Genomic DNA, 16,655 nt, shown 5'->3' on the forward strand with positions numbered 1-16,655 from the left:
GTTCTTATTAAATGCTCTTGCAGTTCTAGCTAAATGTTGCATTCGGTTAGTTTTAGTTTTGTATAATTATACTTTTTGTTTTACTAGCTCTTGGATCATTTTGACTACTAAATGAGTAAATAAAATGAAAATTCGTGCTTTTTTTCTCTGATAATTTCATGATTTTTGGACTTTGTCACAATATTAAATTTGGGAATTTTTATTTTTATGGGATTTGACAGTTGGTTGGTTGGTTGGTTGATTTTGGTTGAAATAGTACTTGCTTTGATGAAATTGAATAATTCAAGATCATTTCTTTTTAATGAAATAATCATGGGTCTGATCATTTCTTTTTGAAAATGGCAGGTCGTTATGATCCCAACCCTTTCGAAGAAGAAGAGGTCAATCCCTCCGCTGTAAGTCTCTTCACCAACAAACCCTTTTCAACTTTTAGCCTAATGTTTGTAAGTTGTTATGGATTTTGGGGGGGTTTGCTTTTGGGTTTTGGGATTTATCAGATCTAGGTTTTGTATTTTGTTGTTTTTACTTCAGTCAAATTCGATTCAGGGAGAAATACACATTAAAAATCCCTAAAAACAGTGAATTTTCTATTTAAATTTGTAATGGTGTATAAACTGTTTCTCTTTGAATTAGAGTTCTGTTATTGTTTTTATTTTGTTGATCAGTGGTCGATCTAGAAACATCCCAGATCATTGAACATTTTGATGCGATATTGCACTTGACACTGTAGTTTGGATCATGGGGTTTGTTTCTGGGGATTCGCTAGCCCGTCTTTGGACCTATGCGGATATTGCATGGCAATGGTTAATCATTGTGCCTTACAGCTTGAATAATGGTTAACAAGGGACTTTCTTTCTACTAACATTAAGAAGAAAATTGAAATCATTACCAACACAAATAAATGCTGATACCACCAAACACAAATCATTTCAATTAGTTTTAACTAAAGTTTGAGCTGTAAATAAAACTGTAAAAGAATATAGTACTGTTATTGGAAAAATTGTTTGGGTTTCTAATGACAATCTATGGCTTTAGTTTGGCAACTGATGTTCAAACCATATTTTAATTTTATTTCAGTGTTGATTATTGATGCTTTGCAGAGTGGTGGAAATTTAATTTGGAACTGATAAACATGAATGGCTTACAAAGAAGGTAAGAATGTTTCCAGATTTTAGCTGCAATTAACATTTTCAGAGTCAAATTAGGGTCAAAGTAGGGTCACACTTTTTTCCCCCGATTGCAGTTTCGCGAATGAAAAGGGCAAAGGTTTACTGGACTTCTTCATTAAGGTCTAACAAGAAAGTATCACCTCAATCGGATTTTCTCCCATCACGTTCGAACAGGTATGAATTCAAGTACGGTTTAATCATTCAATTTATTTCCACTGTAATGCTTCTTTTTGTTTCTTAATTTTATTTATATGGTTATCAAGTTTATGTGTTTGTTTTTGCTAGATTAGGTTGAATTTCAAATTTCAGAAATACAGACCTCTGATCAAGTTTGTGTTTTTTTTTCAAATTTGGGATTTCTTTAATTCATGTTTAAACCCTAAAAATATGAATTGGATTGATTGTATTTTTCGGTGAGTATTGTTGAATTTACTGTTGTTGGGTATCGCTCATTTTCAATTATCTTTTTGTCATTTTCAAGTGAAGACATTTGAAGGATTCAAAGTAAGTAATTTTGACCACAAACATGCGTCTAAGTATGATCCAATTCCAATTTTCTTTCGTGATCTTTTTGTCATGTTTTTTATCTTACTTAAAGTCAACCAGTTTAGATACTTGAACATTTTCATTTTCCCCTTCCCCCGTTCTAATCATTTCCCTCCTTTTCTCCTTTTATTCTGAAAATCTTTTTTCCCCTTATGAATTTAAATACAGTTGTAACATTAGTGAAGTAGTTTTGTTTAGGTATGACATAATGGTCAATTGCCTGATGTGGGTAATTCTTGATTTTGTTCATTGGAATGAAGTAACCAAGGTAATTGGGTTTTTTTAGGTTCTAATTATTTCTATTGTCTGCAAATGAAAATACGACCCAGGAATTTATGTATATCGTAATTGAAAGTTGGCAGGAATTTGGTTTGTGTAATGTCGTCATAAGTTGTCATTGCTACATTTCTTTGCAGCATAAGCAATAGCCACTAAGCATGAATCAAAGTCTAATGAATCCTGGTAGCAACATTGTTTTTATAACCATGCTGAAAACTAATCGCTATGATAGTCTAATCGCTATGATATTCTAACCCAAAGTTTAATGCGATCATGATCCCCTATGAAGAAGGGGAAAATATGCAGAGGACTTCTCCTCATTAATTAAATTAATAGTGTTTACAACTCTATGCAAGTAACTTTTCCTTTCGTGTTTTTCGTCTATGAAATCGCCAAGAAAACATCAAATTACATCACTTCAAGAATTTGTGTTCTATTGAGTTGAAAAACAGAAAAATTTGAGCTTTCACGCATCTGGATTATAGTAACATTGTTTTTGGTGATTATCTTTACCTTACATTAACATAATTAATGTTGAGGTATGTGGTTGTAAGCTGTATGTTTTTAGCAATCTTTCTCATTTAGGTGTAGGAGATACTCTAGAGTCCAAAAGTGTAAGTGAGCAAAGAGTGGGCTCGGTTAAAGTCCAGTGGCAGAGTATCTTTTGTCTGAAGTTTGGTACCATTAATTCTGTTCACGCACGTTATAAAGTCTCACATGTCGTTTTAAGTCTGAATTCATTCTAATTTGCGATTAATTGTATCCACTCTGTTGAATATTATATATTTTGCTAAACGTTATGACCATCCCTGGCTTTCTTGCAGCATATATCTATTGGATTTGGGATCTGCTTATTGTGCGGAGTGGGACCAAGGTTAACCCACGAGGTGTTTGAGTCATCGGCGTTTATTTTGTTTTTGTTAGTTAGGGGTAGCGTCTTTTAGGTTGTTAGATCTGTTAAATTTGGATTCTGGGCTGTTGTAGTTTTAATTGAATTTGATTTCTTTAATGTGGGGTTGTTTGTTGTTAATTGTGGTGATATCTTGATTTTGAATAGTTGGATGTAAAATGGAATCCCCATTTCGAAGCTAGGGATTGATTTTTGTACTGATTGGTATATTTGGAGTGTTTTTGCTCTGGTTATGTAGGGTTTAAGCTTTTTGTTGTTTTTAAAAAAAATAAATATGCTACATTTGTAGTGGTAAGCTGGTCGGGATGCTCTGCAAATCTCAAACCTCCCGAACCTAGACCCTTCCGTATTTGATTATGATGACATGAAATCGAAAATGGTTCAGCCGAAAGTCGAAGATAGACAGCAGCAACGCCAGATTGGAAGAAAATGCTAGGGATGGAAGATTTAATGCAATTGAAGAAAACATATCATATGTGAGAATAAACTCTTGGATGTAGAGAAGGAAAAATTAATTGAGATACCAATTTATATACTAATACTTTTATAGGATTTTTTTTCTTTAGATGATCAAACTTTATAAACATTTTTCCTTGCTTATTAGTTTTGGTGATTAATTGTTATAACACAATTTTAATTTTTTTTAATTATCTAAGATTTATATATATACTCCCGCACGCATCGCGTGCATATAAGACTAGTAGGTCATTAGTGTAGCCTAGCTTCCATTGTTTGAGTTATTACCTAAGTAAAAACCTCAAGCGGTATATGATACCAAGGAAGTTTGATTGCTAGGTCACTTCTCTTTAAACATAAACTTATAGGTAGAAACGGAATCGTAAACTCCTTTCATTTGTTCCTTGTTTTCCTATTTCTTGTACCATTTCTTATAGTCTTAAGAATCGACTTCTCTAGTGTTGACTTTTGTACTTTGTTAGACATGTCCAATGTCACTCCAACAAAGTTCTTACCATTTTATTTATGTTGAATATTCTGTTTCAACTAGATGATCTTACCAGAAGCTGCTAAAGTTCTCTAAGCATCGATCTATTCGAATGTCTAGGACCTAGACTCATTCAAGAATTAAATGGACAAAGATATAAAGTTGTTAACCATTGGTAAAGCTGAGTGTTAAACTCAATGCTTTATGATCTCAAAACTACATTATATTTTGAATTCACAAGCACCAATCGGTTTTCCATTCGACTTTGATACTCGAAAACAACCATAAAAGTCGCTAAAAGAAACGTACATTTTAAATTGCTCATTTTCTCTCATTTCCGTGAATCTTTCTTGGAATCACTACCAATCGAGAAAATTTACTGTTATCTTTCTAAAAGGATTTACTACAGTGCAAGATATTTAATTATAAACAATAATTAAAACATACATTGAAGCATGCAAAGTCTAAACATTTATCATGAGTAATAACTTGAAAATTAAAGCAATCATGCAATTTAAACAAGTCATTGGCATTTTATTCGAATTTATTGTTCCGGCAGGTGTGAATAAAATGAATCCCAGATCCTTAAGTCATTGAAGAATTAAGCACATTATGTATTTAGACTCAATTCTAAAATATTTTAGGTAAGCAAATCCTTTGCTAATAGTCTAGAAACTACTCTTGGTTGATAGGTACGTCTAAGAACTTATTAGGTAAACCTATCTCATTTGCCAAGACGTAAAAGGACTCCTTACTTATATCGTTGAGTTTCACCAAAACTAACATGTACTCACAACTATTTGTGTACCTTACCCCTATAGGATCAATAAGTAACACCTCGCTATGGCGGAAAACTATTACTAAGATTGATGTAAAGGTTATCCAAGTAAGTGTTATTTTGGCATGGCACCTTTTAACTCAATTTTTAAAGTTTGGAACTTAAGTCTCTTACTATGTTGGTTAGATTTTAAGTGAACTAAAATCCTTAATCATGCAACATAATCAAGCCATAATATCATGCATAATTAAGACATATTTAAAGTAAATAACTTAAAGCATGCATAAGATATAAATGTGATCTAGTATGGCCCGACTTCATCTTGAAGCTTCAACTTCAAACTCCGTCTCGAAAATGGATTGGAATCTCCGTCTTGAATTTCACAATGGGAGGCGCCATTTTCTTCAAATAAGATAAGCTATAATCGAAACTAATTACAACTATTTGATGGTACGCATACCATATTTAAAATTAAAAACTTTGGTGCATTAGAATAATTTTTACATTCAAATTAATGGTACGCAGACCATACTTTCTATCCTATTTGGGCCATACTAGTCACTTTCCACAACCTGCAAAACAGTACATTTACAATATACCATTCACCCATTCATTTATCAATGAATGGCCCACCTAGCAAGTTAGTAGAACATATTATGCAATATTTGCAACAAGTAATTAAGGGTTCCAATAATCTACAAATTATTCAATCCTTATTAATTCTAATCGAGTTGTTTTAACCTTAAAGAAATGTAGACCTAATCAAGAGTTTATAACTAAAATTCTCCCACTAAAACCAAGAAATTTACATGCTTTACAAATTTTAAACATAAAATTGTATTTCCTAGTCCAACCGGAAACTTTCAAATTTAATTAAAATTTAAAGCTCATATAAAATATTATTTAAATCCTTTATTTTTATTTTCAGTTGGTTAAAATAAATTAATTTAAATTTTATCAAGGTTTTAATTAATTAATTTAAATAATTAGTATAAATAAATTTATAATTATTAAATTATTCAAAATTAAATTACGAAATTAAATTTAATTAAAATCGTTTTCAACCGAAAAATTAAAACGAACCAACGGGCCAAGACAAAGCCATAGGCTTGCGCCCATGCCTCGTCGAGGCCTTGTAGTAGCAGCGCCCATGGGCCGCGTGCACGAGTGCTGTGCCCAGGCCTGTCACTGCGTTGGTCATAGCACATGCGTTGAGCAGGCAACGCGTAGCACACAGCAAGCCGAGCAAGCCACGCACTATGCGCAGCAAGCATCGCTCGCTGGGACGAGCCAGCGCGCACTGGGCGGACCAGTGCTTGCTGGAGCGTACCAGTGCTCGTCGCTTGCTCGCTCACATGCACACCGCACAGCAGGGCAACCCCCCACGCGCGTGTGCTCGTGCCTTGCTAGCTGCCTAGTACCGCATGGGCGACGAGCTCCCTTGCTCGTCGTCGCATGCCCGCACTATGCAACACCCCTTAAGGGTACCACTTAGCTTCCATTGCTTCATGCGTGCAAGATTCGTGAACGATTTTCATAAAAATCAAAACTTTTATAATTTAAATTTATTGACAAATTAATAGCTCATATTAATTTCATAAAGTTAGGCGAAAAATCAAAAAAAAAATTATTCAAATTAATTTCCGATTATATTTATTTTCATGGATTCAAATCTAGGTCATAATATTTTAAAACTTTTTCAATTTTAACAAATTTTATGGTGCCTTTTTAATCATAGGATCCTAATTAAATTGCTAATTAATTATGAAAATCAAAACAAATTCTAAATTATTCGAATTTAAACAAATTAATTACAATTACAAATTAGGTAGTATAATTAACAAGATTAGGCTTTAAAATTGTTAAACATATATAGTAGGTCAATCATTGATTCAAGATTTACATACAAGATTCGCAAATATTTAATTTAACATCATAAAAATTATAAATTTTGCGTTCGAAAAACTAAAACCTCCGAAAAGTCATAGTTAGGCTTCGAATTTGGGAATTCTGGGTTCGGCGATAAATCTATGATTTTTGTCAAAGTTTTAAAACGTCGTTTACATGTGAATTTCACTATAAAATTATACGATTTCGACAATTATTGACAAAACTGCCGAAAAATCCTGCGAACATATAATCAAATAATCGCACGAATTTGCAATTAATTACATACAACGAAATTAATCACCCCTTTAATTCATTGCAAATTTATAAAATTTAACCTTGTTAACTATAATTGATTATGAAATTAATTAGAGGCTCGTGATACCACTTTTAGGTTATGACAAATATAAAACATATATTTCATGCGGAAAAACCATAAAGCCAGGAATCCAAATTAATTGCCACATAGTCAATTAGCATAATTTAGGATACATACATGTGACGCGTGCCTTCCCTATCTACTCCCGAACTGAACAAGAACAAGTTTAGGACTCCAAATGTCGCCCCTCCGTAGATAGTCCACACCACGTTCAGATCCGCCTTAGATTCAATTAACTAGAATATTATCTAAGGTATTATGTTTTATTCGAAAGCTTAGTTATTAGTTTTAGGCAAATTATCAAATTCATTTAAACTTAAACTATATGAATACTTGTTGATTGTGATGTATAAATTGTGATTATGAATCACCTATTTATAAGGAGGAAATATCGGTTTTAGATTTCCACTAGGATTCAAATAACTAATTCTATCAGAATTCTAGTTAAATTAATCCATTAGAATTTAATGTTTAATTAAACACTAAACATTTAATTCTTGTGGAATTAGGAAAACAATTAAGCAATCCTAAACGACCAAGGATTCGTAGCATTGCACAAACACACACACACACACGCAGCCCATAAGGCCACGGTGCGCGGCTCGGCCAAGGCAGGCTGGCAGCACGCGGCCCATCCTTGGGCGCTGCTGCTGGGCCTCGCCTGGCTCGCTTGCTGCGGGCTTGGCCATGCCTTTCTCGCTGCTCGCGGGCCTCGCTGGCTTTGCTGCGCGCGAGCTTCGCTAGGCGCGGGCCTGGCTTCGTGCTGGGCCTTGCGTCTAGCAAGCTCGTCCGACGATCGTTTCGTACTCGCGCTTCTGATTCGTTTTCCGATTCCGGAATTCATTTCCGATTCGAACAATATTTAATATTTCCGATTCGAACAAATATTTAATGTTTCCGATTCCGGTAATATTTCCGTCTCCGGCAATATTTCCGATTTCGGCAATATTTCTATTTCCAATAATATTTTCCGATAGGTACCATGTTTCCGTTTCCAGCACCATCTACGACTTGGATAATATTTATATTTCTGTTATGATCCATATTTCCGTTTCCGGCAATATCATCATTTCCGGAGTATTCATATTTTGCCTTTTGACGATTTCAGCTCCCACTGGAACCGAGATCCGTCGATTCCGAATATTCATAATTAGAGTATTTAATTCACTGATATACTTGATACGTTCACGTACTAATTGTGTGACCCTAGCTACGGGTTCAGTCAAGAGTAAGCTGTGGATTAATATTATTAATTCCACTCGAACTGAAGCGGACTCTAGCTAGGCATTCAGCTCACTTGATCTCACTGAATTATTAACTTGCATAATTAATTAATACTGAACCGCATTTATTAGACTTAGCATTGAATGCATACCTGGACCAAGGGCGTTATTTCCTTCAAATCCCAATCTTGTGATCTTGAGGTTAGACTTCGTTTGATAGGTGATTACCTGAGCGCTGCCGCTATAGTCTCCTTTTACGGTGCGACGCTTGACAACGTCAAAGTAACTAGTTCTCAAACAAGTAATCTCAAATCATTCAGGTATTGAGGATTAGTGTCTAATAATGTAATGAAATTTACTTATGACAGATTTTCATCTCTTACAGTAAAGTTTCATAGGTCTGTCCGATACTAATCTTTTCAAGTAAGTATCTATGCAAATGATTGCGACATTGCCATGTCCACATAGTTCAAGAAACATAACTATTAGTCATCTTGCATTCTAGTCGTCTAGCGTTCTCTATGCGTCCACCTTTATAGAAAACTTCCGACCAAGGACTATTTTCAACTTTTGACATTCAAGTTCACTTGATAGACATTTCTTAGTCATAGGACTGGTCCTGACAGTCTATCTTGAATATATCTTCAAATTGAAAGGACTCATCATTTAATACTAAACCAAAATAAATGTTCAACCCCAATGTTTTACAATCATGGGCCTCAAACCCATCTTTAAAATAATTAATGGAATTCAAAACTATGTTTGACTTCCAGTGCCACAATGTGAGTGTTGTATTTCACTGGTTGCATAGGTTTAGTTATCATGCTTTGCCAATCTTAATATCCTTTTCATCGAATGCTTTTCGAGATAGGATGATCAGATCTTTTGAGTATGTTTATTTTGTGATCTAGTATTTATTGCTTCAAAAGTGGTCTACCCAAGCCAACAGACATGTGATCTACCCAAGTTCAGTGAAGAACTCTTTAACGTAAACAACCCTGTTTTATTGCTTCTTAGGCAATAAGTATTTTACTTCAACTGTATCGGTTGCTAGTGATGCTTTATTTGGATTTATTTATCCAAGAAGTTCACATATATGTGGAAGACTTTCCATCTGTATCTCTGAACATAGAAATTAATGTTTAATTTCCCTCGCAACAACTCATGGTCTTCAATCCATGTTGCCATTTCAAACCACGATGCATATAGCTCGTTCTTGCCAATGGTAAACTCCAAAGGGATCTTGCTTGATCCGTTGCCAGTGTTTATGCATGTAGCATCAATATTAACATATCTTCATTACCTTGAATCAAGAACTATTCCTATGTGCCTTTTCAAGTACCATAAGTTTTTTTTGATCTCAATCTAGTTGATCTTTACTTAGACCAATAGAGATTGGTATATGTTGGTCATGCCTAAAGCCATACGATACATTTTGGCGATCCTTATATTATATCATACATGATAAATTCTTTTGCAGAATAATTCCCAATTGAATTCTATTCATGTAAGTTAAGCTTATTCAGTTTCAGTAGAGACTGAATCCAACTAAATTCTTTGACATATAATATAGGTTAAGAATCTCATTTAGACTCTTTGATGTTTAACTTAGTAAATACTTATATATAGTTCAAACACTTATTACTTAGATTTATTCATATGGTTCGAATATCTCCAATGGAGTCTTTCGAGTTTGATTTAGTAAATGCCATTACTTAATCTAAAACAATATTATAAGATCTTTGTAAATAGATCTTAATACCCAGTATGTACTAAGTTTCTGAAGGAAGTAATGCCCTTGGTCCAAGTATGCATTTAATGCTAAGTCTAATAAATGCGGTTCATTATTAATTAACAAGTTAATAATTCAGTGAGATCAAGTGAAATGAATGCCTAGCTAGAGGCCGCTTCAGTTCAAGTGGAATTAATAATATTAATCCACAACTACTCTTGACTGAACCCGTAGGGTGACACAAATAGTACGTGAACGGATCAAGTATTTTAGTGAATATATTACTCATTAAGTACTCCATTTATGAACATTCGGAAACGACGGATCTCGGTTCCAGTGGGACTTGAAATCGTCAAAAGACAAAATAAAGAATACTCCGGAAATGATGATATTGCCGGAAATGGAACAATGGTTTATGAAGGAAATATAAATATTATCCAAATCGTAGATGTTACCGGAAACGGAAATATGGTTCGTATCGGAAAATATTATCGGAAAAAGAAATATTGCCGGAATTGCCGGAAATGGAAATATTACCGGAATCGGAAATATTGTCGGAAAAGTAAATTATTTCCGGTATCGGAAATATTAACGGAAACGTAAATATTTGTTCGAAACAGAAATGAATTCCGGAATCGGAAAACAAATCGGAAGTTCGACGAGCGACAAGCCGGCAAGCGAGCCGGCCCATCGCTCGACAAGCAAGGAAGCACCATGGGCCGCGCCCTGCGAGCAAGGCAACAGCCATTGGCCGCGCCAAGCTACAAGCAAGGCAACAACCTCATGTGCCGCGCTAAGCTGCAAGCAAGGCAGCATCAGATGGGCCGCGCCAAGCCTGCGGCAAGGGAGCATCTCATGGGCTGCGCCCAGCCAGCGAGCAGCGACTGCAAGGCCTGCCGAGGCGAGGGTCGTACGTAGCGCACTGGGTCGAGGCAGCACGCACACCAACGTGGCCCGTTGTGGCTGCGTTGGGTTGTTTCGTCTTGGGCTCCAAGAATATCCGATTGCTTAATTCCCAAGTAACCTTGGATTAAATATTCCTAGTCTTACTAGAGTTTAATTAATGTTGCAATGCTAATTGAATAAGAATTTCAATCCTAGTAGGGTTGGTAGTTCTATTCCTAGCAAGACTCAAATTCCTTATTTCCTACACTATAAATATGAGGCTAGGCCCTCATAATTATATACATCAATTGAATTGAAAACATATTCTTTATTCCCATTGTGTTCAAGGGAGAACGTAATACAAGCCTGCCCGAATACATAAAATCTTAAGTAAAATCCTAGTTGGTTGAACCTAAGGCAGATCCGAACGTATTGTGGACTTTCTACGGAAGGGCAACGTTTGGGGCTCTAAAGACTTGTTTTTGTTCGGTTCGGGAGCAACTAGGGAAGGCACGCATCACATTGTGTATCACCTGAATTATGCTAATTGACTATGTGGCAATTAATTTTGATTCTAGCTTTATGGTTTTCCCTCATGAATTATATTGTTATATTATTATAACCTAATAGTGGTATCACGAGCCTCTAATTAATTCTATAATCAATTAATTCCATAGTTAACATGGATCAAATTTTATAAATTTGCAATGAATTAAAACGGTGATTAATTTCGTGGAAGTAATTAATTGCAAATTCATGCGATCGTTTGATTATATGTTCGCAGGATTTTTCGGCAGTTTTATCAATAATGGTCGAAATCTTATGTTTTAATAGTTAATTTCACATGTAAACGGCATTTTAAAATTTTGGCAAAAATCAAACATTTGATGTCCAACCCAGAATTCCCAAATTCGAAGCCTAACTATGACTTTTCGGAGGTTTTAGTTTTTCGAATGCAAAATTTGTAATTTTTATGATGTTAAATTAAATTTTTGCGATTCTTGTATGTAAATCTTGAAACTATGATTGACCTACTGTATATGTTTAACAATTTTAAGGCATAACTTTGTTAATTATACAACCTAATTTGTAATTATTATTAATTTGTTAAATTTCAAATAATTTAGAATTTGTTTTGATTTTCATAATTAATTGATAATTTAATTAGGATCCTATGATTAAAAAGCCACCATAAAATTTGTTAAAATTAAAAAAGTATTAAAATATTATGACCTAGATTTTAATCCCTAAGAATATATGTAATCGAAAATTAATTTGAATAATAAATTTTTGATTTTTTCGCCTAAATTTATTGAAATTAATATGGATTATTAATTTGTCGTTAAATTTAAATATAAAAGTTATTTATTTTTATAAAACGATCACAAATCTTGCACGCACGAAGCAATGGAAGCTAAGTGTTACCCTTAAGAGGTGTTTCATAGTGCGGGCATGCGACGACGAGCAAAGGAGCTCGTCGCCCATGCGGTACGAGGCAGCGAGCAAGCACAAGCATGCGCGCGCGGGCACGGTCTTGTGCGTTGTGTGTTGTGCGGGTGATCGAGCAAGGCGACGATGCATCGTAACGCAAGGCAAGAGGCAAGGCAGCAGCACAACCAGCAAGGGAGCTCGCGTGCCGCTGCACCAAACCCCCTGCCCAGCGCGCAGCAGCAAGCACATCAAGTGATGGTGTGTTGCTTGCTGTGGTGCGTCACTCGGCCAGCAACAAAGCAGGCCATGGGAGCTGCACTTGTGCACGCGGCCCATGGGCACTGCGGCGTGGCTTGCTTGGGCGAGGTGTGGGCTTCGGCCTACGGCCTTGCCTTGGCACGTTGGGTCATTCGTTTAATTTTTCGGTTGAAAACGATTTTAATTAAATTTAATTTCGTAATTTAATTTTTTCTCGGAATTTAATTTTGATTAATTTAATAATTATAAATAGATTCATACTAATTAAAACCTTGATAAAATTATAATTAATTAATTTTAATCAACGGAAAATAATATTAAGGGATTTAAAATTATTTTATATGAGCTTTAAATTTTTTTTAAATTTGTAAGTTTCCGGTTGGACTAGGAAATACAATTTTATGTTTAAAATTTGTAAAGCATGTAAATTTTTGGTTTTAGTGGGAGCTTTTAGTCATTAAACTCTTGATTAGGTCTACATTCCTTTAAGGTTAAAACAACTCGATTAGAACTAATAAGGTTGAATAATTTGTAGATTGTTGGAACCTTTGATTAGTTGCTGCAAATGTTTATGTGATGCATGATTTTTCTACTAACTTGCTATGTGGGCCATTCATTGATAAATGGATGGATGAATGGTATATTGTAAATGTACTGTTTTGGAGTTTATAGAAAGTGACTAGTATGGCCCAAATAGGATAGTAAATATAGTCTTCGTGCCATTAATTTGAATGTAAAATTAGTCTTATACACCAAAGTTTTTATTTAGAATTGAGTCAGAATACATAATGTGCTTAATTCTTTAATGATTTAAGGAGCTTGGATTCATTTTATTCACACCTGACGGAACACAAAAACTCGAATAAAATGCCAATGACTTGTATAAATTGCATGATTGCTTTAAATTTTAAAGTTATTACTCAGGATAAATGTTTAGACTTTGCATGCTTCAATGTATGTTTTAATTATTGTTTATAATTAAATATCTTGCACTGCAGTAAATCCTTTTAGAAAGGTAACAGTAAATTTCCTCGATTGGTAGTTGATGTGGCCTAAACTAAAAGGTGACACGTGGCCTTCGTACGATAAAATGGACACCTAAGAAACGTCTTATTGAGAAAATAAAATGCTGGCCCAAAAGATAGGCCGAGCTCAGGAAGGCACCCTCAGCCCTGGAAAACATCCTCTAAAGGACACATGTCCTAATCTCAGAGGTCATCCAATCATGCAGCTAGGGTTTAGGGATTAATTCCCAAGAAACCCTAGCCCTATAAATAGCTCAGATCCCAAGGTAAAGGGGCAATCAATATATTCCCACCTACCTTAAACTATATTTTCTCTGCCTTCTCTCTAAAAGTTACTTATCTCTATAGCCTATACTTATTTAGGCATTAGAGGGAATATTCCCACGGGAATATTCTTGTTTTGCAGGTTGCAGGACGATCATGCCAGCGCATACTTGATACCTTCGAGGAACGCGTGACACGTCATCACCACAAAAGATCCCACAACATTTGGCGCCGTCTGTGAGGAGGTATAGTATCATGGACGAACCGCAATCTGAAGGCTAAGAGCACAACGGCGGATCAGGGGAACGACAGCCCCGAGACAGAAGTCAACACCATATAGAGGAAGCAAATCGAGTCGCCAATGCTAGAAATACACCAGATCGAGTGCAGGAGGCCGAGGTGATTGTTGAGGAGGAACCGGACGTTGAGGCACCTCCCCCAGGAGGCCATCTAAGTCCCAGCGTCAGGGACGCCGTGCTGGATAAAAATTTGGACCTACCAGTCTCTGTAGGATCGCTGCGCGAAATCCTAGCAGGGTTCCAACAACAAATGAATCAAACTTTCCAACAGCAGATGAGCACCACGTTGCAGGATGAAATATGAAGGAACATGCTGATATATAACACTGAAAGGATGACCCCACAAAGGCCCCTCAACCTAGGCGTCAATCGAATAAGCAGAATGCCGCTCAGGTCTAACGTCTAGAGAGCAGGATAAAGTTCCCGCCAGCAAGCTAGCCGGGGAGTCAGTCCTTTGGCAGAAGGCCCAGAAACTGACCACGGCCATCGAGCTCTTCCACCTCGTTGGGAACAGGCAGCCCGACAACTTTCTCGAGCAAATCCACCAGCCATCCTACGGCCACCATCAAGATGACAAGAACACTATGAAGCTGAGTCTGAATTATCAGACAATGGATCTACCCTTGTTATGGAAGATCCTCCTTTCTACCCCTCCACTCGGGGACAAACTCAGATGACACCAAACAAAGTAATAACGCGTCCCCGTATGGTCTCAAGCCGCCGTGAACCCACTTGTCATATCCAACAAGGAACGCCCCGAAAGAGCCTAAAGTCAAAACTCCCACCATTAAAGCCTATGATGGTACTACAGACCCAGACATGCACCTAGTTGTATACCGTCACCACATGTATGTTCAAGGAACCAATGAAGCCACATGGTGCAAGTACTTTCCAGCTACCCTCAAAGAAGTAGCATACAAATGGATCGAATGACTGCCCCCAGCATTAATTACCTCCTTCAACGAGCTACAGGCCCTGCTTTCCACCAGGTTTTTGGCATACAAGGAAGAAAGGAAAACAAGCATGCACCTGGGCTGCATTCAACAAGGGAAAAATGAGTCTTTGCGAAGCTATGTGAAACGTTTCAATCTGGAAGCAGGACAAATCCCAGATCTGCCCGATGGCGTCTCCTTCGACAATTTTGTCAGAGTCCTAAAGAAGGGATCATTCAAGTTTGACTTATTTAAGAAGAAGGTGCGAACGATGGCAGAAGTCCTAGACGAGGCCGATGCCTTTATTCATGCCACAGAAATATGCAGTGTGTCCAAAGATGGGAAGGCTGGAGAGGCGACAGACTCATCCGGGAAGAAAGAGAAGAATGACAGGAAGGTCTCACGAGTTAAAGGTACTTGGGCCCTTTCGAAAGAGCATGATACCAAATCTCCGGGCAAAAGAGAGGACGACCGCAGGAGAGAGAATATTTTGAATACAATACTGACCTTCTCACAATCCTAGTGGACGTGGGGACCAGGTTTGACCTTGAACGACCCATTCCAATGAAGTCTCCTGCTGAGAATCGAGGTCCTAAGCTGTATTGCCAGTTCCACGAAGATATAGGTCATGATACCAAGGATTTTAGAAGCCTGAAGAGGGCCCTAGATGGCCTAGCTTCCAAGGGGCACCTGAAGAACTATCCCCAAAGAAGCTCTCACGGCACGGAAAAAAACCAGTACAAGAAAAATAAGTCACCTGTCTCAGCTGCAGAAGGAAATCACAGCGAAGGGGGATTCGCAGCCGTCATATTAGGAGGACCAGCTGCTGGAGGACCCACCATGAGGGGACAGAAAGATTATGACCACCAGCTAGGTCAAGTGATGTTATTAGGAAAGTCACCAACGGACCCATTCCCCCGGATAGAAATATGTGAATCAGATGGAGGACGCGTAGCCACCCCGCATGACGACCCTCTCGTTATCGAGATCAAGATCTCCAACATGAGGGTAAAGCGCATATTGATAGATACAGGGAGTTCATATGATATAATGAGCATGGAGTGTCTAAGCCATCTAGCACATGACCCTAAGACAATTGAAAGCATCCACTACCCTATCATTGGCTTTGGAGGAAGCATCATACACCCTGTGGGCGTCATTACCTTTCCAGTACGAATAGGAGGACGTAATGATGGAAGAAAGATGGGTGTGGACTTCCTAATTGCCAAGGACTTGACTGCATACAATGTCATCTTGGGACGTCCCACGCTGAGCAAGATCAAAGTAGTGGTCGTCACCCATCTCATGCTCCTGAAGAATGTATGTGACGACGGAGCGATAGGAACTATACATGGAGATCAACAGCAAGCACAGGACTGCTATCTCACCACTCTTAACCCGTAAGCATGGAGGAAGGACCCGGCCGGGATCAAAGGCAAGAGAAAGTATGAAGAAGAGCCACCAGCAGCTAACGAGATTATCCCACTAGTAGAAAAAAGTGGCTAGGAGATAGGATTTCAATGGACTAGTGAGGGTATTTTATGTAAGAGCCTTCAAAACGGCCTAAAGTCTATGTAAGAGCCTTCAAAACAGCCTAAAGTCTGTGTAAGAGCCTACAAAACGACCTAAAAGTTATGTGAGAGCCAACAAAATGGCCTATAGTATGCGCCTGCAAAACGGCCAACCTACTTCGCTGCTTAGCTAAATACGAACTA

The 16,655-nt window shown here is 37.1% G+C and overlaps 1 protein-coding gene and 1 long non-coding RNA gene across 2 annotated transcripts; both read left to right on the forward strand.

Annotated features, from left to right (window-relative positions):
- The first annotated feature begins 316 nt into the window (after nt 1-316).
- LOC130462440 (uncharacterized) lies at nt 317-3,133 on the forward strand. Its single transcript, XR_008922656.1, has 4 exons — nt 317-395; nt 1,101-1,152; nt 1,244-1,343; nt 2,819-3,133. It is a non-coding gene; the product is annotated as an uncharacterized lncRNA (long non-coding RNA).
- Nucleotides 3,134-15,031: 11,898 nt separating this feature from the next.
- On the forward strand, nt 15,032-16,344 carry LOC130462976 (uncharacterized). The gene is made up of 2 exons (XM_056831980.1): nt 15,032-15,353; nt 15,464-16,344. Exons 1-2 carry the CDS (start codon nt 15,032-15,034, stop codon nt 16,342-16,344), a joined length of 1,203 nt encoding a protein of 400 aa, XP_056687958.1.
- The last annotated feature ends 311 nt before the right edge of the window (nt 16,345-16,655 follow it).

This window comes from Spinacia oleracea, chromosome 6 (genome assembly GCF_020520425.1).
Source record: "Spinacia oleracea cultivar Varoflay chromosome 6, BTI_SOV_V1, whole genome shotgun sequence".
Taxonomy (NCBI): Eukaryota; Viridiplantae; Streptophyta; class Magnoliopsida; order Caryophyllales; family Amaranthaceae; genus Spinacia; species Spinacia oleracea.